The 25,410-nt window shown below is 45.2% G+C and overlaps 1 protein-coding gene across 1 annotated transcript; it reads left to right on the top strand.

Annotated features, from left to right (window-relative positions):
- Window positions 1-16,889: 16,889 nt before the first annotated feature.
- On the top strand, window positions 16,890-23,947 carry LOC130128000 (H-2 class II histocompatibility antigen, E-S beta chain-like). The gene is made up of 6 exons (XM_056297711.1): window positions 16,890-16,950; window positions 17,079-17,351; window positions 22,371-22,584; window positions 23,212-23,279; window positions 23,387-23,500; window positions 23,922-23,947. The coding sequence occupies exons 1-6, from the start codon at window positions 16,890-16,892 to the stop codon at window positions 23,945-23,947; spliced, it is 756 nt and encodes a 251-aa protein (XP_056153686.1).
- The last annotated feature ends 1,463 nt before the right edge of the window (window positions 23,948-25,410 follow it).

Raw genomic sequence — 25,410 nt, 5'->3', positions numbered from 1 at the left:
TCTGTCACACCAGCCACCTGCATGTCCCCCCTCACCACATCCATAAACCTCCTCTTTGGCCTTCCTCTTCTCCTCTTCCCTGGCAGCTCCATATTCAGCATCCTTCTCCCAATATACCCAGCATCTCTCCTCCACACATGTCCACACCATCTCAATCTTGCCTCTCTTGCTTTGTCTCCAAACCGTCCAACCTGAGCTGTCCCTCTAATATAATCGTTCCTAATCCTGTCCTTCTTCATCACTCCCAATGAAAATCTTAGCATCTTCAACTCTGCCACCTCCAGCTCCTCCTCCTGTCTTTTCATCAGCGCCACTGTCTCCAAACCATATAACATAGCTGGTCTCACAACCATCTTGTAAACCTTGCCTTTAACTCTTGCTGGTACCCTTCTGTCGCAAATCACTCCTGACACACTTCTCCACCCACTCCACCCTGCCTGCACTCTCTTCTTCACCTCTCTACTGCACTCCCCGTTACTTTGGACAGTTGACCCCAAGTATTTAAACTCAAATGCCTTTGTCACCTCCACTCCTTGCACCCTGACCATTCCACTGTCCTCCCTCTCATTCACGCATAGGTATTCCGTCTTGCTCCTACTGACTTTCATTCCTCTTCTCTCCAGTGCATACCTCCACCTCTCCAGGCTCTCCTCAACCTGCACCCTACTCTCGCTACAGATCACAACGTCATCTGCGAACATCATCGTCCATGGAGACTCCTGCCTGATCTTGTCCGTCAACCTGTCCATCACCATTGCAAACAAGAAAGGGCTCAGAGCCGATCCTTGATGTAATCCCACCTCCACCTTGAACCCATCTGTCATTCCAACCGCACACCTCACCATTGTCACACTTCCCTCATACGTATCCTGCACCACTCCTACATACTTCTCTGCAACTCCTGACTTCCTCATACAATACCACACCTCCTCTCTCGGCACTCTGTCATAAACTTTCTCTAAATCTACAAAGACACAATGCAACTCTTTCTGGCCTTCTCTATACTTCTCAATCAACATTCTCAAAGCAAACATCGCATCTGTGGTGCTCTTTCGTGGCATGAAACCATACTGCTGCTGCTGATCACCACCTCTCCTCTTAACCTAGCTTCTATTACTCTTTCCCAAATCTTCATGCTGTGGCTGATCAACTTTACACCTCTGTAGTTGCTACAGTTCTGCACATCGCCCTTGTTCTTGAAAATCGGTACCAGTATGCTTCTTCTCCACTCCTCAGGTATCCTCTCACTTTCCAGGATTGTGTTAAACAATCTAGTTAAAAACTCCACTGCCATCTCTCCTAAACATCTCCATGCCTCCACAGGTATGTCATCGGGACCAACTGCCTTTCCACTCTTCATCCTCTTCATAGCTGCCCTCACTTCCTCCTTGCTAATCCGCTGAACTTCCTGATTCACTATCCCTACATCATCCAACCTTCTCTCTCTCTCATTTTCTTCATTCATCAGCCCCTCAAAGTATTCCTTCCACCTTCTTAGCACACTCTCCTCGCTTGTCAGCACATTTCCATCTCTATCCTTGATCGCCCTAACTTGCTGCACATCCTTTGCAGCTTGGTCCCTCTGTCTAGCCAATCGGTACAAGTCCTTTTCTCCTTCCTTAGTGTCTAATCTGTCATACAACTCACCATACACCTTTTCCTTTGCCTTTGCCACCTCTCTCTTTGCTTTACGCTGCATCTCCTTGTACTCCTGTCTACTTTCTTCATCTCTCTTACTATCCCACTTCTTCTTTGCCAACCTCTTCTTCTGTATACTTTGCTGTACTTCCTCATCCCACCACCAAGTCTCCTTGTCTTCCTTCCTCTGTCCTGATGACACACCAAGTACCTTCCTAGCTGTCTCCCTCACTATTTCTGCAGTGGTTGTCCAGCCATCTGGCAACTCTTCACTACCATCCAGTGCCTGTCTTAACTCCTGCCTGAACTCCACACAACAGTCTTCCTTCTTCAACTTCCACCATTTGATCTTCGGCTGTGTCTTCACTCGCTTCCTCTTCTTGGTCTCCAAAGTCATCCTACAGACCACCATCCGATGCTGCCTAGCTACGTTCTCCCCTGTCACCACCTTGCAGTCTCCAACCCCTTTTAGATCACACCTTCTACATAAGATGTATTCCACCTGTGTGCACTTTCCTCCACTCTTGTATGTCACCCTGTGTTCCTCCCTCTTCTTGAAATATGTATTCACCACAGCCATTTCCATCCTTTTCACAAAATCAACCTCCATCTGTCCTTCCACATTCCTCTCCTTGACACCATACCTTCCCATCACCTCCTCATCACCTCTGTTCCCTTCACCAACATGTCCATTGAAGTCGGCTCCAATCACCACTCTCTCCTCCTTGGGTACCCTCTCCACCATGTCGTCCAACTCACTCCAGAATTCTTCTTTTTCATCCATCTCACACCCAACTTGCGGGGCATATGCGCTGATAACATTCAGCAATAAACCTTCAATTTCCGGCTTCATACTCATCACTCTGTCTGACACTCTCTTCACCTCCAGCACGCTCTTGACATACTCTTCCTTCAGAATTACCCCTACCCCATTACTCCTCCCATTCACATCATGGTAGAAGAGTTTGAACCCACCTCCGATACTCCTGGCCTTGCTCCCCTTCCACCTGGTCTCTTGCACACACAGTATGCCTACCTTTCTTCTTTCCATCATGTCAGCCAGCTCTCTCCCTTTACCAGTCATAGTGCCAACATTCAAAGTTCCGACTCTCACCTCCACATGCCTACCCTTCCTCCTCTCTAGCTGTCTCTGGACATGCTTTCCCCCTCTCCTTCTCCTTCGCCCAACAGTAGCATAGTTTCCACCGACACCCTGCTGGTTAACAGTACCGGTGGCGGTCGTTGGTAACCCGGGCCGCGACCGATCCGGTATGTAAGTCTTATTTATGATCCGCATATTTGATTTGGCAAAGATTTTATGCCGGATGCCCTTCCTGACGAAACCCTCCCCATTTGTCCGGGCTTGGGACCGGCACTAAGGATGCACTGGCTTGTGCATCCTCAGTGGCTGGGTTATAATGTTGTTCTTTATAAAACCAATATTTGCTCTTCAAAAAGTATTTTTCCAAAAATGAGTCTTGAAAAGGGGGGGGGGGGTCGTCTTATAATCAGGGTCGTCTTATATTCGGAACAATACGGTATTTAGCAAAACACTCACTATAAATATAAATGTATATATATACATACATACATACACACACACACACACACACACACACACACACACACACACACACACACAACTAAAATATGATAGAGAGGCAGAAGCAGATAGTGGCAGTAAAGTCAGCTATTTTAATAGGTTGAAGAAACAATATATGATTTGGCTATATAAATATATAAACAATATATGAACACATTATATATCTACAGTATATATAACAACAATATATGTTATATATCAGATAAAATGAAAATATATATAAATCCCCGCCCCAAACCATATTTACACATGTACAAAGTTGCTTACATAGGTGACCAGTACATTACACACAATGGACAAACGTAAACACTGACAACAACACAAAATATTTACATGTGAGGGTAGGAAGTATACAGTGTGTGTGTGTGTATAATAAAGTGGTATAATACTGTAATAATATCGTAATTATATCCAATGGTATGATGTAATAATAAAACATAAATACAGATATACATATATATTTTAAAGAGATATAAATATATAAACAATGTAGCATAACAATGTAGGGGAAAGAATAAAATATGCTAATTAAAGTTTGACATGAAACCCCTAAAACCCTTGAAAGAGACCTGTTCTGCAGAGTTTCTTTCTCGTGCTCCCTCTCTGCAGCTCTCAGCACCTTATAATAATAATAATAATAATAATAATAATAATACATTATATTTATAGAGCGCTTTACACAGCGCTCAAAGACACTTTACAGAACAGAGAAAGTAAGAACAAAGAACAAAGCAACTTTAATACACAAAGATTAAAGTATGTGTTAAAACAAGATAATGAAACCCAACCTTCCCTGTGCCTTGTGATGGGTCACTAGGCCGCCGCCCGCCGTTGTGTTGCAGGGCCACAAGGTGGCGGGTGGGCAGCTCTCGTCACGTGATGATGGCACAGCAGCATCTCTGACGAGGCTCGCACGGCACACGTCACAGGACAGCTTCCACTCTAGAACTGTTTTAAATAACTGCGTATCGCGCCAGTGTTTGGGGGGAAGGGAGAGGTCTTATAAACACACACACTGGCTTCATTGCGTCACGTCCTGTGTTGAACATAATGTACAGTCTCACATATACAGCCAGTCAGCCACTGTAATATTTACTGCGCTATAAGCAGCTATTTTGGTCCTTGCGGGTATCCATATGTGTGTGTGTGTGTGTGTGTGTATGACTTCTGCGCATGTGCAATAAAGTTCTCTTCCTGCCCCACCAAGTACGACTGGACGTCTAATGTTTGCTCCTGCAGTCTAACTCTACAAAAGTATATTAACATACCAAACAAGTATGTAGCTAGACATCCGTGACATAAATATGAACAATGCAACAGGTTATGGGCCCAGTGCCATGTCTAGTCAGCGATTTAATAGACTTTTGTTCGACGGCGACGAGAGAGGATACGAGTTATGGGAAACTCGCTTCCTAGCCCACATGGAGTTGAGAGGACTCAGCGAGACTCTACTGAACGTGCCAGTTATCGCTGCGGGCGAAAATGCTGTCCAGTTGAGAGAAGCAGACGTCAAGAAAAACAGAGAAGCGTACGCGGAGCTGGTGCAAGTTTTAGACAACAAGAGCTTGTCACTAATTATGCGGGATGCAGCAGCCGACGGTAGGGCGGCATTGAAGATACTTCGGCAACATTACGCGGGCAAAGGGAAACCGCGCGTGGTGAGTTTATATTGTGAACTCTCAGCTCTTCGCATGGAAAGCAACGAGACCGTCACGGAGTATATTGTTCGTGCAGAGACAATATTCTCGTCGTTGAAAGGAGCCGACGAGAACATAAGTGACGGGTTGCAAGTGGGAATGGTAGTGAAAGGACTGCCGGACTCCTTCAAACCGTTCGTGGTTCATATTACTCAGAGTAGTGACAGCCTGACATTCAGTGAATTTAAGGCAAAACTAAGGAGCTTTGAAGACACAGGAAGGTACAAGCCGAGTAATGATGATGACGGGGACAGTGTGATAAGAGCTGTCACAGCAGCCACCACCTCTCGTGGAAGAGGTAGAGAGAGAAAGAGCATGGCCGAAATTGAGTGCTTCAGATGCCACAAAAAAGGGCATATGTCTCGAACATGTACGAGCATGCCTGAACCAAGACGAGCGGAAGCAGGAGAGACGCGCGAGGCCGGGGGAAGCAGCGAGACGCCATCGCGGGAGTGACCGGAGCAGAGCAGGGTGCAGCGGGGGACCAGGACGGACGCTGGGGAGCGCACCGAGAGACAGACGGCACCCACCGAGAAATAGAGGCGGACGCCGATGACCGGGAAGGCAGGTCATATTGCTTCAAGATGAAAGAGGACACCAGGCCGGTGAGGCGGACTGTCAACAACAGAGGTTTGATGGTCGACTGTGGCGCGACGTCACACATGATAAATGACTTTACAAAGTCCAAAACAGTCGATAAAGGCTTTAAGCCCAAGAGTCACGTGATTGAACTTGCAGACGGGACAAAGGCTACCGGAGTTGCCAAGGCCAGAGGAGAAGCTGAAGTCACCTTAATTGACAGCGAAGGAAGAAAGGTGACGGCACGACTGAAGAGGGCCCTGTATATCCCGACGTTTCCTCAGGACATTTTTTCCGTTAAAGCAGCCTCAAGTAACGGAGCAGAAATCCACTTCAAGGAAGGTGAAAATTGGATGGGGTATAAAAACGAGGGTACCAAGTTTAACATTGAAGTATTTGGGAAACTGTATTATTTGTCTACAGCTAATAATACTGATGATAATGTTGACGGATACAAAGGATGTCATGATATGGAAACGTGGCACAGAATCCTTGGTCATTGTAACTTAGATGATGTTTCAAGACTAGAAGGTGTAGTTGAAGGAATGATGATTAAGGGGAAAAATGACAAATCTAACTTCAACTGTGAAACATGTACACAAGGAAAATGTGTGGAGTCTAGAAATAGACAGGCTGATAGCAAAGCTAAAGGAATACTTGAACTAGTCCATACAGATCTGTGCGGCCCGATCGAGCCTACTGATAAACATGGGTATAAATACACCATAGCTTTCACAGATGACTATAGCAGTATGACATGGACATATTTCATGAGGTCAAAGAGTGATACAGCTAAGGCTACCGAAAAATTCTTAGCTGACACTGCCTCCTTTGGGCAGGTGAAAACCATTAGGTCTGACAATGGTACCGAGTTCACTGGAGGATGTTTCCAAGATCTGCTGAGAGAAAATAAAATTAGTCACCAAACTAGTGCCCCCTACTCGCCGCATCAGAACGGCACGGCAGAACGAAACTGGAGAACATTATTTGACATGGCACGATGTATGCTGCTAGAAAGTAAGATGCCAAAACAGCTATGGAGGTTTGCGGTGCGGACAGCTGCACAGATACGCAACAGGTGCTATTGTAAGCGATTAAAGCAAACCCCATACAGTGCTTTCACAGGGAAAACACCAGATATTTCCCATATGATGGTTTTTGGCACTGAGTGCTATGCCTATAGACAAGACAAAAAGAAACTGGATCCAAGGTGCGAGAAGGGCATTTTCATAGGATATGATAAATACAGCCCTGCATACAATGTATATTATCCAAAAACAGGAAAAGTGTCAAAGCATAGATTAGTTAAGTTCATACAGAAGAGCAACAGAGACTGCCAGACACAAACAGGTCCACACAACGATGGAGACAGCTATGAGGATATAGACTCATACGAGCCTGATGTAGTAGCAGTTAGGACTGATGAGCAGCCCCAGATTACAGGTACAGGAGGTGAAAGTGGTACACTTTCTAATAACCATGGGGATAGTGAGGGCAGAAACCGCTACCCAACTAGAGAGAGGAAGACCCCAAAATATCTTGAAGAATACCAGTGTAAAGCAGAATGTACTGACGAGCAAGATGTGGATTATTTTTATAGAGCTGTATTTGGGGTACCAAACACATTTAAGGAAAACCTGTTTTTCTTTTCATGTAAGTCTGTAAAGGTGAGCCTGAGTGAGGGTGTTGAACATAATGTGCAGTCTCACATATACAGCCAGTCAGCCACTGTATTATTTACTGCGCTATAAGCAGCTATTTTGGTCCTTGCGGGTATCCATGTGTGTGTGTATGACTTCTGCGCATGTGCAATAAAGTTCTCTTCCTGCCCCACCAAGTACGACTGGACGTCTAAATGTTTGCTCCTGCAGTCTAACTCTACAAAAGTATATTAACATACTAAACAAGTATGTAGCTAGACATCCGTGACATAAATATGAACAATGCAACAGGGACCAGTCGCGTGAAGCCAATCTGACGCCAGAGAAGCTTGTCGCGCGAGTGGACCCGTATCTTTCCACTGGGAACCCCGTGGTTTTACCAAGGAGACGTGCGAGACCTCGTCATCAACCGAAAACAGCGCAGTCTGGTCGGTGTCTAATGCGCACGTGAGGAAACCCCATTCTGATGCCCAGTAGAAATGTCGTAATTCATCCCCTGCTCTAGTGTTCCCTGGCTGCGCCAGCGCCGTTCGTAGTTCGAGTCGGATGTGAGGGTGACATGAGCGGTGCAGTGTAGGTTGTCCGCTGTCATGTAGGTCGATGCGCCCCCTGTTGTGGTGTGTGAGCAAGGGAGCAGAGCCACCGTGTGTATTGGGAGGCGGTAGGAGCCCACATGTAGACCCGTAGAGGGAGGGCGGGGTTATGTGTATGTGTAACCCACATGATTACATTTACCCTGTGACGTATGTAAGTTCCACGAGTAGCCTCTAGGAGGCACACGAGCTACAGAGTTTAAACCATACGAACAACCGTCAACAATAGAGAAGAGAAATACGGATATTTAGAAATACGGACAACTTTGACTATGGATACTTGAATTATTGATATTTGAACTACGGATATTTGAGCTACAGGACATTTGAACTACGACAAAAAAGATCCCTCCCACGAAGCTTCCTTGGTGAGCCGCTAGCCAAAGCTAAAAAGTAAACAGCTTTCTGTGTTCCATGTAATCATAGCCATTTACGTAGGATATCTTGATTTTATCCAAAGACAGATGATCTCCTGTTGAGGGAAGAAGGAAGACTCCTTTCTCTTGTGTGTTGTACGCTGCTGGAATCCTGGTGAGATAAGAGTTTAAAATCTTGAAATCTAAAGACTGACAATTTTCCAATGGTTGCTAAGCTAAGCTAACCCAGCTAAAACGTATATCTATGATCCTTAGCAGTTCCCATGTGATTCAGAGCTTTAAAACCAGTCAGGACACCCGGTCCATAGGGTTTATTTGATGTAGGAATGTTAGACATTTTAATATAATAATATGCTTGTTGTTAAAAAAACTGTAAGCTCCAGTTGCCACTAGCCACCGAGCCGACTCGGGCTACATGGCATCCATGGAACCCATAGCAGCCAGCTAGACGTGAATTCACGTTGATAGTGCCGCAGCCTGGCTGCGATGACATTGTTTTAACTGTTCTTACAGCGATAGGCTGTTGTCATTCAGCCGCATATTAGTTATATGTAGGAAATGATTTAATTCTGAGAATTGACTCTAGATTTGGGTATTTTTATTTTGTTTGTAATTGTTTGATAGAGATTGCAATTAATAAGGAATCTGTACAATTTTGTGCAGACTGGTTTTTTAGTACCCCGAACAACCCCCCTTGCTACACCGTTTGGAACCCTTGGATACCCCCTTTGGATTGCCCCCATCATCGCCCTGGATTTGGATTCATCATCATCGCCTCTACATTAACTTGCCCCTGTGATTGTGGTAGGATCTGGACATTGCACCTTGCACAGATTGGAAGACTGAATCATTCCCCCTTTTCTTTTCTTTATTATTTTCTTTGAGTGCACTCATACTTTATTTTGGATTATTTTCTTTAATTTGCTAGTGTAGAATATGGCTGCATAAGTAATGTATTAGAAGGGTATAAAATAGAATATAGATAGATATAGACAATAAATAGAATATTAGGAAGAACTTTTAAAAAGTATAATAGAGTAATATATATATATATATATATATATATATATATATATACACTACCGTTCAAAAGTTTGGGGTCACCCAAACAATTTTGTGTTTTCCATGAAAAGTCACACTTATTCACCACCATATGTTGTGAAATGAATAGAAAATAGAGTCAAGACATTGACAAGGTTTGAAATAATGATTTGTATTTGAAATAAGATTTTTTTTACATCAAACTTTGCTTTCGTCAAAGAATCCTCCATTTGCAGCAATTACAGCATTGCAGACCTTTGGCATTCTAGCTGTTAATTTGTTGAGGCAATCTGGAGAAATTGCACCCCACGCTTCCAGAAGCAGCTCCCACAAGTTGGATTGGTTGGATGGGCACTTCTTGCGTACCATACGGTCAAGCTGCTCCCACAACAGCCCAATGGGGTTCAGATCTGGTGACTGCGCTGGCCACTCCATTACCGATAGAATACCAGCTGCCTGCTTCTGCTCTAAATAGTTCTTGCACAATTTGGAGGTGTGTTTAGGGTCATTGTCCTGTTGTAGGATGAAATTGGCTCCAATCAAGCGCTGTCCACTGGGTATGGCATGGCGTTGCAAAATGGAGTGATAGCCTTCCTTATTCAGAATCCCTTTTACCCTGTACAAATCTCCCACCTTACCAGCACCAAAGCAACCCCAGACCATCACATTACCTCCACCATGCTTAACAGATGGCGTCAGGCATTCTTCCAGCATCTTTTCATTTGTTCTGCGTCTCACAAACGTTCTTCTTTGTGATCCAAACACCTCAAACTTGGATTCATCTGTCCACAACACTTTTTTCCAGTCTTCCTCTGTCCAATGTCTGTGTTCTTTTGCCCATCTTAATCTTTTTCTTTTATTGGTCAGTCTCAGATATGGCTTTTTCTTTGCCACTCTGCCCTGAAGCCCAGAATCCCGCAGCCGCCTCTTCACTGTAGATGTTGACACTGGTGTTTTGCGGGTACTATTTAATGAAGATGCCAGTTGGGGACCTGTGAGGCGTCTGTTTCTCAAACTAGAGACTCTAATGTACTTATCTTCTTGCTCAGTTGTGCAACGCGGCCTCCCACTTCTTTTTCTACTCTGTTTAGAGCCTGTTTGTGCTGTCCTCTGAAGGGAGTAGTACACACCGTTGTAGGAAATCTTCAATTTCTTTGCAATTTCTCGCATGGAATAGCCTTCATTTCTAAGAACAAGAATAGACTGTCGAGTTTCAGATGAAAGTTCTCTTTCTCTGGCCATTTTGAGCGTTTAATTGACCCCACAAATGTGATGCTCCAGAAACTCAATCTGCTCAAAGGAAGGTCAGTTTTGTAGCTTCTGTAACGAGCTAAACTGTTTTCAGATGTGTGAACATGATTGCACAAGGGTTTTCTAATCATCAATTAGCCTTCTGAGCCAATGAGCAAACACATTGTACCATTAGAACACTGGAGTGATAGTTGCTTGAAATGGGCCTCTATACACCTATGTAGATATTGCACCAAAAACCAGACATTTGCAGCTAGAATAGTCATTTACCACATTAGCAATGTATAGAGTGTATTTCTTTAAAGTTAAGACTAGTTTAAAGTTATCTTCATTGAAAAGTACAGTGCTTTTCCTTCAAAAATATGGACATTTCAATGTGACCCCAAACTTTTGAACGGTAGTGTATATATATATATATATATATATATATATATATATATATATATATATATATATATATATATATATTATATATATTATATATATATATATATATATATATATATATAACACATCTAATTTAGTATTGCTATTGAAATAACTTTACTTTGAACTGTTGAAATAAATTGTTTTTTTATTGTAAACTATACCCACGAGTGTGTGTGTTGTCTTTGGGGTGAGTAGTAGAATCTGGTCTAGAAAAAAACCTACACCAATCTCCACTGAACTTAGACATTAGACTGTAAACTGTCCCTGCGCAAGCATAGGCCCATTCCCCTGTCGTGCAGGTTACATATGCAGAAAACTATTCGCTGCTGGTAACGAAGTGATGTGCAGCCCTGATGGGGTGGAAACAACAGAGATGCCCAGTTGGATCATGCCATCTCTGCCCAGCTAATTAAATGGGCAGTTATCAGAAATCTAAACAGGCAATTTTGTCGATGAGCTGTCGTCCAGGCAAGCGAGGCGCACAGGGACGGATAATGGTTCCGCGACACACGTACCACTCGCAACAGTGGAGAGGACCGTTTGGCCGCTCCGTGGTACCGTGGACGGGCCATCGGCGGTTCTCACCACCGTTCGTGTGGCTCCCGTGTCCAACAAGAAAGGCAGCTCAGCATTTGCAAGACGCAGGGTTATCATTGGCAGTTTTCAGAAAGCTGGCTCATGAGAGACATGCTGTCCAACTGGGGAAGCTAACAGCAAAGCAGAGTCTTCATTGCTAATCAGTGCATGTGGTTGTGTCTGTGCAGTCATACGACCTGATGTGGCAGCAGATGTGTCCAGGACCCCCTCCTCCTCCTCCCGTGTCGCCTGTCAGTCCGAGCCCCGGTATGAGCCTCCCCGTGGGGCCCGCTGGTCGTAAGGTCCGTTGCTCCGTCCCCTTCCACCCTGTGGTCTGCTCTGACCCCATCCTCGGCCTCTGCCACGCCCTTGGTTGCACCCTCGATGGAGTGGACAGTCTTTAGCCCAGTGACCAGGCTGGCCACATGTGAAGCAGCAGTCCTCACCCAGTTGGGGGCCGCTGGGCTGGACGTGTTGCCACGTGTTCTGACGTCGTGAACGGTCCCCGGGTCTGCCCTGTTGCCCAGGTTGGTGGGGTTGAAGCCGCTGCAGCACCATGGAGGAGAGAGAGAGGCACGATGTTTGTCCTGAGCCTGCCTTGCCTTCTGTTCTTCTGCCTTTTTCTGTATCTGATCGTGAGCATGATCAGCATGTCTCAGCAAGTCTTCCAGTCGTCTCTTTCCGTATCCTACGCAGTGTGTTTCTATGGCTTTCCTAACTCCGTCCTGCAGGCCGGCCAGGAAATGGTTGCAGAGGTGAGTTTCCCATGGTCCCCTCACTGGGGACGGGGGAGAGAGAATTGGTGGCGGTTGGGGTGTAGGTGGTGGTCCCAGGATCGGTCTCTTGGCGCCGCGTTGTTGGACGGGTTGCTGGACGCACCTGGAGCCGTCGGAGGGGTTTCCCAGAGACATCGCTGTAAGCTGCGGATATAAGGAAGACAAAGGAGAGAGAGGCTGGCTGCCATGTGAGTATGGTGGAGGGGTGGGTGTCAGAGGTGGATTAGGAGAGGTGTGAGATAGATGGATTAGGAGAGGTGTGAGATAGATGGATTAGGAGAGGTGTGAGAGAGAACGGGTCTTTGTCTGAGTCGTCGTTGCGCGTCATAGTCCTCTGTAGCTTTTTTCTTTCCCTCCTTTCAAACTCTTTCTCCCACATTCCCAAAATTCTTTCTTGCTCTGCCATATACTCTAACCATGTTGTAGGAATCTGTTTCCTTTCCAAGACCTTCGCTTTTCCCTTTTCCATGGACTGTCGGACTTTCATTAGTTTATTCTTGCTCAAAGTTCCTTCAACAGGAAACCCATGACCCTGTATCCAGTCTAAAACATGTTTTACCGAGTCTTCACCATATTTCCTTATCATTATCTGATAGATAGGACCCTCCATATCTATCGGGGCCAGTTTACTGCCCTTGTTTCCCTGTTTCTTCTCTTCTAGGTTCACTTAATCCTACCAGGTGACCACTTCTATTAGTGCGAGACCGAGGGTGAACAGCCGCCTAATTGTCAGTGCACGACCTCATCTGGTTTCAATAGTCCGCGTTTTAAATGATCATTTCCTCCTTTAAAGAATCCTGCTTACCCGTGTGATGAATCTCCCCGGGTTTTGCTGAGGGGTCTCAGCGACACCGACCAAACGGACCACCCGCCTCTCCCTTTCTTCTCCTCAAACCTGCTGAGGTTATTGGGAGATGGGTGACTGTGTCCTCGTCCCGAGATGACCAGTCAGCCGGTTGTCCGTCTGGCGGGCGACGTGAGATCCCACTTCTGACACCAAATTTGTTGTGGATTTTCCTTTATCCTTAAATGGGCTCTTGCCCCAGCAACCTCTGGGGAGAACAATCACCCCACAAACATTGGAGCAAACAGAGAATCTTTATTGCATCTGCAGATGGAGAGACATAAGGCCACACAGAGGTTCGTCTGTGAGGATATGCTCTGCCCTGAGCTGGAGGTAGTGGTTTTTATAGCACAGTCCGTCGCGTCATACCCTATGTTTCCTGCACTAACCAAGGTGTAGTCTGACAAAGCTATGCAGGAAAACATCTGAGTTAATCAGGTTCTGTGCCTGGTGAGTGTCTGTAGGTCCATTACTCTTACCTTTGCTGTCCCAGTGTCTGGGACGCGGCAAAGGGGAAGCAATCATGATGACGTGGCTATGTGACCCCATGGGGGCCCACATAAGAACAATGTATATGTGTGTCTGCATTGAGTGGGAAGTTTCATACACACAGAGAAGTAGAAAACTACAGAGTACATACGGAGGGCATATGCAGTACATGTTGTACTCCACAACCACCTTGCAGTCTCCAACCCCTTTCAGATCTCGCCTCCTACATCAGATATAGTCCACCTGTGTGCACTTTCCTCCACTCTTGTACGTCACCCTGTGCTCCTCCCTCTTCCTGAAATATGTATTCACCACAGCCACCTCCATCCTTTTCACAAAATCCACCTCCATCTGTCCTTCCACATTCCTCTCCTTGACACCATACCTACCCATCACCTCCTCATCACCTCTGTTCCCTTCACCAACATGCCTTCTGAAGTCTGCTCCAATCACCACTCCCTCCTCCTTGGGTACCCTCTCCACCACGTCATCCAACTCCCTCCAGAATTCTTCCTTCTCTTCCATCTCACACCCAACTAGCAGGGCTTATGTGCTGCTAACATTCATGCTGGTGACGTATGACGTATGACGTAGAAATGCTGTGCAGGATATAGGGATCCCACACGGCTCCTGTATCAGGTACTGATACCTGCTCACACCGCTGCACGAGGCCCGAGTCCACAACTCACTTCTTAATATCTGTGGTCCTCCACAATCTGCAGGCTCGCGTCCAGCAGCTCCTCGGATCAGATGCAAAGTCCGCTGATCCAGCATCGTCTGCTGCTGGTAGACACGAGGAGTCACGGGTCACTTATTCAGATAAAGTTTTATTTACCCACCTGACACGTCATGTGTCATGTCATGTTGCTCCACCCACCTCTTGTTGCTCCATCCTACATCTGTTCATTGTGTTATATTAAACTTACTTAGTGGTGCACACATCTTCATATCTTCTCTCCACGTGCTCCATAGATGAATCCTCTGATGTTACACAATGAGGTGTTGCTGCTGTGCTCACCAGTTGTTTAGTGAACACACACATTCCACACAACAGGTCAACTAAACACATCTTCACTCACATCTTGCCCAAGTAACACACTGAACATGACAAACTCACTACACCAAACTGACCCAACAACCTGAACACAAGGGGGCGCACATGTACTGGCTGGTCTCACCATTCTGACACACAAGGGCAACACACAAACAACACTCTACAAACTAAACTACAAATAACACAACACAGCACAATTCTTCAACAAGTTAACATTTAGATAGTAACCAAGGCAACACAACCACAACACAACCTTCTAAACACACACACAACACATCTACATTAAGAATACCCCCCCATGACATGGAGGGTAGTTGGTAGAGTCCAGCGGGCAGCCCTGTATTTAACAGCTGCTCTGTGGAGCGCCCTCTGCTGTTCAGCCTGACAAGAAGTCCTGCAGCAGCGACGCCCCAGCACTGCTGCCTCAACACACAACATTAACACAAAACGAACTACACATGTGGCCCCGAGAGCTGCCATCACACACACACACACACACACACACACATATATACACACACACACACAAACACATATATATACACACACACACATATATAAATACACACACACACATATACATATATGTACACACACACACACACACACTGATGAGCCGCCATTGCGTTATGTGACGCAGATCAGGAAGTACTGTGTAAAGAGCCGTGCTGTAGTAACGTACTGAGGCCCCTCCCTCTTTGACTTCTCCTAAAACAGTGTCGTGTCCCCCCTGTTGTCCATGACGTCATGAATAAATCCCTCTCAGAGTTTGGGACATTTATACCTATTTCCGCCATTCAGCGTCAAACTGATGCATCGCTTTTATTATTGGGCTTGCTTCGCGCTTGGCTTGTGTGTGGGTGTGTGTGTGTGTGTGTGTGTGTGTGTGTGTGTGTGTGTGTGTGTGTGTGTGTGTGTGTGTGTGTGTGTGGTTTACCTGCACAGCAGCGAGTCTAGTCTACATGGACAACGTGTTTGCTCCCTCCCATATCCTGGGTTAGATGAGGACATGATGGAGGAAAGGTGTAGGCTACTAGCAGCATATTAGCCAGGTGAGGGAGGAGGGAGGAGGGAGGAGGAGGGGGGAGGAGGGGGGAGGGAGGAGGGAGGGGGGAGGGGGGAGGACACATGTTGGTCTTTTCTGGTGGTTGTGTAAACGTGCATGTGAAAGGTGCGGCCTGTTCATTCATGTGTCTCGCCTGGTTGGCAGACAGGAAGTGCATGTGGACATATGTTGTCGCTGCTTCCGCTCCTACATACTGGGCTTATAAACGGATGTGGTTCTGGTTTCATACCATCTAGTCTCGGTACCCCCCGCCAGTACCCCTCTTCCATAAAGTGTTATTTACCAGTCTGTCCACGGAGGGGCGCCATTTGGGGTTGGTTGGATGACGCATGTCTCCAGTGAGAGTAGGCAATAGCAGCCTGATGGGAGATGGCCGACACTGATGTTTCTGTCCAGCCTAGTCAAATGTGTAGGCTACTCCTTCATATCAGGGAGCAGATAGAGAGGAGGAGGAGGAGGAGGAGGAGGAGGAGCAGGAGGAGGAGGAGGCTCATGTGAGTGTTCTTTGATGCTAATAGCCTCGTTATACAAGTGGGGGACGTTGATCTAAAGACAGAATGATATCGCCAACGTCTGTTCTTTCATTTAGCACAACTTGTGGTTCCTCACATGGCCTCACTTCATGACTCATTAGGCTGAAGGCTGCTGCTGATTTACATATGCAAATATCCTACCAAGAGGAGTTGCACCTTCCTTCCATCCACATTAACCATCCAAGCGGGGGGGGGGGGCACTACCCGGTTTTTCACATTACCCGTAACTCACACACACACACACACACATATGTATATATGTGTGTGTGTGTGTGTGTGTGTGTTTGTGTTCTTGTACATGTTGAGTGTGTATTGTGTACATGTTGAGTGTGTATTGTGTACATATTGAGTGTGTATTGTCTACATGTTGAGTGTCCTGCAGCTAGGGGGCGCTATACTAACAACACATGTCCTCTTGTCATTCTGTCACCGGCCAAAGCTTCTCAGTCCCCGAACAGGCTCGAACCTGTGAGTTTCTGTCCCTTTCCAGCATTAGACTCTACCCTCTACCTGGTAACAGATGACGTGGCAGGCCTCTGTTTTTTCTATTGGCTGATGTTGGGAGAGCTAGCCAGCCCAGTGAGGTGATTGGGTGGTGGACTGGTTTATGTCCAGGGGACAGTCCACACCAGTCAGTCTGTAAAGGAGGACAGTTTATTGTGTTCATCAGCAAGACAGACACATGGCTTCATGCTGCCTTGTTGTGTGTTGCTCCCTCCTGGTCGTGGGTTTCTATGGAGCAGGTGAGATAAAATATGTAAATCAGTCTCTGTTGGATGGACTCTGCTGTGTTGTTAGAAAAGAGGTTTTAATTATTGTCTTTAAAACAATTCAACTAAGTAACTTGAACCTGTTTCTCTTTCTGTTCCAGATGCGTTTTTGCATTATAACCTGGACACATGTGTGTTCACCTCCTCTGAGCTTCCTGACATAGAGTACATACACTCTTATTATTTCAATAAGATAGAAGATATCAGGTTTAACAGCACTGTGGGGAAGTGGGTTGGATACACTGATCATGGTATCTATAATGCAGAGCTCTGGAACAACGATCCTGCAGATCTGGCAGACTGGAGAGCTCAGAAAGAGACGTACTGCAAATATAATATAGAGATACGGTATCGAAAAATACTGGATAAGACAGGTGAGCTGCTCTGCTATGATGACTATTACTACTACTGTTACTACTACTATTAGTAGTACTATTATTATGACTATTACTACTACTGTTACTACTACTATTAGTAGTACTATTATTATGACTATTACTACTACTGTTACTACTACTATTAGTAGTACTATTATTATGAATATTACTACTACTGTTACTACTACTATTAGTAGTACTATTATTATGAATATTACTACTACTGTTACTACTACTATTAGTAGTACTATTATAATGACTATTATTACTACTATTAGTAATACTATTATTACGAGTATTACTACTACTATTAGTAGTACTATTATAATGACTATTATTACTACTATTAGTAACACTATTATTACGAGTATTACTACTACTATTAGTAGTACTATTATAATGAATATTACTACTACTGTTACAACTACTATTAGTAGTACTAATATTATGACTATTACTACTACTGTTACTAACACTACTAGTAGTGCATGTATGTATATGTGTCTGTGTGAATGGGCGCGCGTTTGTGAGTTGTGTGTGCGCGTGTGTCCGTGTGTGTGCGCGCGTGTGTCCGTGTGTGTTTTTCACCGCTCGCGCGTGTGTGTGTGTGTGCGTGTGTGTGTGTGTGTGTGTGTGTGTGTGTGTATTATTGAACAATAGAACATGGTACATAAAACAGGTGTGTAGTATTACGGACACACATCAGGTTCAGTATCATTACACAACTACGTCAGAAGAACCCAATCAGGGTGTGAGACAGTCCCCGACATAAAGCAGCGCTGCCAGCAGGTATTAACGGGCTCCAAGCCCCCATGTATGTAAGTCGGGTCTGGCTGTCTGTAGGAGCCTCGCTAGTTGAGCTGTTTGCTTATTAGACGGATGCAAGTCTCAGTCTTAAAGAGCGACGGTGGTCGTAAAGCTGTCCGTCAAGATGGTGTATGAGGATGGTTGTGAACACAGCGCACAACTATTGATCATCTATGACGTCAACAAATGATTATTGATGAACCCGGAACAGGTTATTAACATCGTGTGGGTTGGGGCTGGAAGAAAAACAACATATGTGTCTAAAAGAATATAATGACATGTAGGGATGAGGTGGGGAAATGAGTAGTATTAGGCTGTACATACTTGTCAACAATGTGGAGTGTTAAGTACTGAGTACTAACAGTGGAAGAGCGTGTAGTATATGTTTTAGGAGAAGTACAATTCTAGTGTTCCCTCCCATGGACGAGGCAAGTGTGGGGCTGACAGGAGCGAAGAGGTTGTCTTCCACTAACTTCAGAGGGTTTCTTGGCAGCCTTGCAGTGAGTTATTCAGTAAAGTGGGAGAGATGCAGCCTGCTGGAAACCTTGTTCTGAGCTTCAGGGAACTTATTTGTGTTTTAATTAAACCTGCTGAAGTGGGAGTAGGAGGATATAATGAAGCATGAGTATGCTGCATCTGAGTTCAGCATCTATGCAGTGAATGCGTGAAGGCGTCATCAGGAAACTGAGATTAGTTCTTAACAGACGCAGCTAATGGCGGTGTCTGAGCCAGAGATGTGGAAGCAGAGGCTTATCTTACAGCTGCTATGGGTCATTCTGTGACTTGTTTGCTGATTCTGAAAGAAATGTGTAGTTATACTCCTGTAGTGCGTTGTGTAGCCGTGTCAAAGGGCAGTAGAGTGGACTTGGGCTGATAATGGTTTGCATTATAAAATGTCCTTTACTGAAGGGTGCTCACAAGAGTACATAGCTGCTAGCTGCAAAGCTTCAGTTTGATCACACTGACAGGCTACAAGTAGTTTGGATATATAATTTTAGCGCATGTCATGATTTTGCAGCATAGCGCCACCTAGTGGCCAATTAACAATAAATAATGCACAGAACCTCAGGGCGTCATGACTTATTGGTGGACCAAGTTTCGTGTTAATCGGAGTTGCTGTGAACAAGATCCGCCACCTTGAACCAATAGCATAGCTGCTGCTAAAGAGCTGCATGTTGTCCCTTATACTTTAAACGCTTATAACACAAAAACCGTCGCTGATAAACATCTGAACACATTCACACGTCATGCTGGTAGTGTCACGTGTCCTGTCAGATATTTTGGAATAGTTTGATCAAATATGTGTGAAGATAAAAAATATTAGGTATATTGTACACTGTACAGGCATATATTGTACATTGGTGTGGATGCATGTTTTGACCGATTAGAATGACCTTTGACCCCCTTGATGTGTTCATTCTCCAGAATGTCAGTGGCGATGTTGGTAGCAATTGAATGAATCTGTGCGGAAATATTTATGCTTTATGATTTTTCATATTTTGAAAAATATAGAGTGACGGACTTCTGAATTGACCCTATGTTGCAGTGCAGCAAAGTGTTGGCATCACTTACTGGATCTGCTCACAACATCTCAGCTCTGTAGGATGTGCAGGGGATTTGGGGGACATTTTGGGGCATTTTTGAAGTTTCGCAGGTGAAATTAACATTTTTGTCATAAACCACGCCCACTTTTACAATCATGACCAAATTGCAGGTATCAACTCCAGTATGGTCCTAGATTGTGCACCCCAAATTTCATCCAACTCCATGTTGCCAATTATGAGATATAAACTTCTCCAATTTATAGCGCCCCCTACTGGGCAAATAAATCGCACTTCATGAGTTAGGATCTTTTGGCAATAGGTGACATACATCTAAAATTTCAAGTTGTTATGTCAATGCATTGATGAGTTATGGCACCGTCATGGAAAATCACCGTTTTGCAGTCAAGGTTCATTGATCTGTCAAATCAAAACCGAGCAACGGATCAAAATTCTTTCGATAACTTTTTTGCCTTGAGTGACTGTAGATGATGTGTGCAACGTTTCGTGTAAATCGATCGCACGGCCTAGGAGGAGTTCGAGCAAGTAGTTTTGGCTATTTTCGCAAATTTACGAAATGAAATTACAGCAGAAATGGGCGTGGCCTATACCACGTGATTCAGCTATGCTCAGTGAATTTGTGCATGTAAATGTTTTGCATGTCCGATGTACGGTTTGGGAGTTACACGCCAAAATGCCTTGACCTTCAAAATAGCGCCACCAACTGGTTGACATGTGTCATCTTTTGCCTCTGGGGTAAGTGTGAAGTTCTGTACCAGGCCTCCAAACGGTTTTGTAGAATCTGTTACGGTGTAGGCTGCAGTACCACTTTTACCAACGGAAAAATAACAATAAAATAAAATAAAAATAAAGAACTGAGCAGAAACAATAGGGGTCCCCAGCCCCTGGGGCTGGGACCCCTAATAAATGGTAACAACATAATACAAACAAAGAACAGACACACAACAAAACAGAAGGGGAGTACACGTGTACACATGTAAAGTAACAGACGGCTGTCAGGACACAAGTGTGGTAGTAGGTCAGCAGCTCGTTACTTGTGTTGTTGTTTCAAGGCTGAGAGGCTTAAGGAAAGATTCACTTCTTGGAGACAAGCAGGGATCTTAGGTAGTGATTTACACAACTCCTGTTTGTGAGTACACATGTTGCATCTACAGTAACACAATTAATCAGGTGTTGAAGAGCACATCTTCTGGATGAAGACAGCACCAGATCACGTGTCTCATGTTAAAGGAGGGACATAGTCACGAGATTCCACACCAGTCCAACACTTATGGGACATTTCACCATCACACAACAAGTGTGAGCGTGTTTGTGTGTTGTGTTACCAGAATCAACGGAATCTAGAACTTCCAGACCTCCTTCTGCTTCACTGCTGGACAGGACACATGTTTTAAGCTGGTGTGGTTTATTCTTCCAAATGACATTTAAGAAAGTTCTATTTGCTTCTGTGGCGGTAGAACCATAAACCAATAGAGACACAGATGGACCCACAAAGCGAGACAGGCCCTCTTCTTTGGAGAGGAGAACTCCTCCTAAAATAGATAAACCCCTTCCAAGACCAATCCTGAAGACAGACTTGGTCTTTTTAATCTGTTGGAGAAATGGAGATGTTGTCTAGCTGTAAGATGTGTAGTTGTGTATATTCCCAAATACTTAACGGACTCTTTTACCGGATGTTTCCAACTACACAATCGCTACAACCACACACAGACGACATTCCACATGTGCACACATTTAGTCGCAGGTCCGAGGCCCAGGAGCATTGGTTACCTGAGGTAACAGAGTTCCTCACGTGCTTCTTGTCCTTCAAAACAAAGTGGTGTCGTCTGCCAGTTGTGAGATTTTTAACTCTCCACCAAAACCCGACATTCCTTCCAAACGTCCATCATTCACGATATTAACTGATAAGAATTCAGCCCCTCAAATAAATAAGGGAGGAGGAACAGGGCAGCCTTGGCGGAGCCCTCTGTTCATCTGGACTCTTTTACAGCTGTTAAAGTTCATCATAACAGAACTATTCATATCTTTGTAAAACATATTGACAATGCCAACAAAGTTATTCCCAAAGCCCAACGCCTCGACGGACTGTAACAGAACCGTGAGTTCAATCCCGTCAAAGGCCTCATAGAAGTCTAGGAACAAAATAAGTGCTTCAGAATTTACTGCATCTGCATCATCCAGCAGATCTAGGATGAGTCTCATGTTACAGTAACGTTTCGGGTTTTCATGAGTCCTGTTTGAGGTCCGCCTATAACAGAGTCTAGTCCTCAATGCGGAGGGCTGGACTGAGGCGACTCACCGCAGAAGAGCCGTTTAACATGCTTTATTCCAGCTCTGCTAGGCACTGCCGTAAATCAGTTTATGGTAACTCCTCTGGGGGCCGCTGTCGTAATAATGTAAACTAACCTACGACACATCAGTACAACCCCCAAGGTTGGACTACCCCGGGATTCCAACCCACGACCTTTCTGCTGTGAGGCGACTGCGCTGACCACTGCGCCACCATGTGGCCCCAAACATTATATACTCTGAGGATTAGCAACTCTAGACATTTGACGTTGATTCAAAAAGTTAATTTCAAGCCCTGATGATGATGATGATGATGATAATAACGATAATAATATTAATAATTATTATTCTTTACCAGCTGAGCCCACTGTGAGACTGAATTCAGTGACGCCCCCTAGTGGTCGACATCCGGCCATGCTGATGTGCAGTGTCTACAACTTCTACCCCAAATACATCAGTGTCACCTGGCTGAGAGACGGACAGCCGGTGACCTCTGACGTCACTTCCACCGATGAGCTGGCAAATGGTGATTGGTACTACCAGATCCACTCCCACCTGGAGTACACGCCCAGGTCAGAACACTTAGACTCAGTACCGAATGGACCGGTCCAAATACATACATAACACTTTAACACTATACAATCACATTTACACACACACACACAATGACTGGACAACAAAGAACAAAGTGATGGTTTAAGGTGGAACGTGTCTCCTCAGTGTCTGCTCTGTAGACACCAGCTGTATGTTTAAGGTGGAACGTGTCTCCTCAGTGTCTGCTCTGTAGACACCAGCTGTAAGTTTAAGGCGGAACGTGTCTCCTCAGTGTCTGCTCTGTAGACACCAGCTGTATGTTTAAGGTGGAACGTGTCTCCTCAGTGTCTGCTCTGTAGACACCAGCTGTATGTTTAAGGTGGAACGTGTCTCCTCTGTGTCTGCTCTTTAGACACCAGCTGTATATTTAAGGTGGGATGCGTGGCTCTTTACAGGTGAGATCCCAGATGGACGACTGAGTATTTATTGTGTATTAATACCGTGTTTTAAACTGGGCTGATGTTTAGTATCAGACTCGACTAGTTTCTGTGCAGACAGACGGGAAAGTTCAGACTTACCTCATCCAATCACATCACGTCTTATTTATTGTTGATATGTTGTTTATTTCCTGTGTGTTTTCTTCTTCTTCACTTATTTCGTCTCAGATCTGGAGAGAAGATCACCTGCATGGTGGAACACGCCAGTTTCCCCTCTCCTAAGAAAGTGGACTGGAGTGAGTATCTATGTGTGTCTCTGTCCATGGATAGGTGATGAAGACATAGAGAGACAGGTCAACATGCAGATGTGTCTATAGATAGAGACATGTGTCTGTCTTTCCAGATCCCTCCATGTCACAATCAGACAGAAACAAGATCGCCATCGGAGCGTCAGGTCTGCTTCTGGGTTTGATTTTGTCTTTGGCAGGTCTGATCTACTACAAGAGGAAGGCCAGAGGTCAGTAACACTAGATCAGTCCAGACCAGGTTTACACTGGTTCACATCAGTCCACATATACACACTACACTATAATACCACTACACTATAATACCACTACATATACACACTACACTATAATATCACTACATATACACACTACACTACATCACTACATTATAATACAAACACATATAAACAGTACACTCTATATCACTACACTATATCAGTATATATAGACCATACACTATACATATAGACAGTATACTATACATATCAGTACACATGTACAGTACACTGTACACATTAGTACTTATAGATAGTTGAAGAAACAATAGTTAAGTTGTGTGTCATCAGTACTTGAAGTGGGCCAGACTTGTTTGGTTGTATTTCAGTCTCTTCACTCTTCACCACTTTTCTTATCGTTGGTCTTTTTTAACAGGGCGTGTTCTGGTTCCAACCAGCTGAAGCAGGAAGTGACGCTTCTTCCTCGTTGGTTTTTTTGGTGGCAGTTCAGTGTGTGTTGCTTTCACCTGAAGGTTTTCTCCCAGGTTGTCAGTGCTGCCCCCTGCTGGATCTCATTGCCTCCTGCTCGTATTCTTACTAATGCTCTACAGATTCTGATGTGACCCAATGCTTCACCTCCTGTAACACAACTTTGTATCAAAATCAACCGACAACATTCCCCTGACCTATATTACAGGGAAATCATTTTAATGCTCCTTTTTAAATCACCAGTCGTCTGTTGCTGTTTCTCCAATTCAAATTGTTCTTTCTAAAATAAACCACCACAAACATTATGTTGTGTTTTGTTTTAACTTCAGTGAACATGTGGCTTTTTGGTTTTTTAGGAAAGGTCAGAGCTCAAATTCAGATTCATATTTCTGTTTTTCAACATTAATGGTTTCCAATGTACATCACCAACATACTAAGTGTCATGCTAGTAGCAGGAACTGAGGACCAGGATGCAGACAGCGGAGACAGACTGGGCTAGAACAATGTTCTAATAAGGCAAACAGACTTACAAAACAGCAACGTAGATTCAGGCAGCAAGGAAGACTTGAGACGAGAGGTGCAGCATCCGGCCACCAAAGGTTAAACACAACCATCCGACAAAGAGTCGGGGCAACCCAGGGGAATATACCTGCTGGGCAGCCCACCAGGTAAACGGGGCGCAGGTGAGCAGGGCAGGACAGGGTAGGAACAGAAATGCTAGTCAGGGAATGGGGAGCTTTGATGACCCAGACCACACAACCATGACAGGACCACCCCCCCCCTCCTTCAGTGGACGGATTCCAGACATCCCAAACAAACGGAGCATGAGCCCCAAACAGGGTGGGCGGAGGGGGTCTGGGGTAGGGCTTCAGGACCAAGGGATCTGGGAGTGGATGAATGGGGCCAGAGATCTTAGGCAGATGGCCCGAGGGCTGGACCGATGGACACAACTGATCTGGAGGGTGACCAGAATGCAGGACTGAAGGGAGCAGCCCCGGCGGATGGACATGTGGATGACTTGGAGGCCTGTGATGTGGATTGGTCAGCTGCTCGGGAGCTCGGCGGCATGGACGGGACCACCGCTCGGGAGATCGGCGACGTAGAAAGGTCAGAGGCGGGACCGCTCAGGGAACTTGCTTCGGAGGCGCAGGGCTGCTCGGGGTACCGTCGTCAAAGGCGGATAAAGATCAGGGCAATCGCCGGCAAAGACAGGTGGTCAGCAGAGGCAGCCGACGGCTCGGGAACAGACTGGTCGTCGGCAGGGAGAGGCCGACCACTCTGGAACCGGAAAGGTCTCCATAGCGTGGTGCTGGGTAGTGGAGACTCTGCACTGAAAAAAGTAATTTGTTGGTTTAACCTAGTCAAATTAGAATAATCCATCACACAAACTATTTGACATTGGCTCAACCTAAAAAAAACACTCAGCCTAATTTAAT

This window comes from Lampris incognitus, chromosome 17 (assembly GCF_029633865.1).
Source record: "Lampris incognitus isolate fLamInc1 chromosome 17, fLamInc1.hap2, whole genome shotgun sequence".
NCBI classification, from domain to species: domain Eukaryota; kingdom Metazoa; phylum Chordata; class Actinopteri; order Lampriformes; family Lampridae; genus Lampris; species Lampris incognitus.
This window is presented reverse-complemented; position numbering and strand designations above follow the sequence as displayed.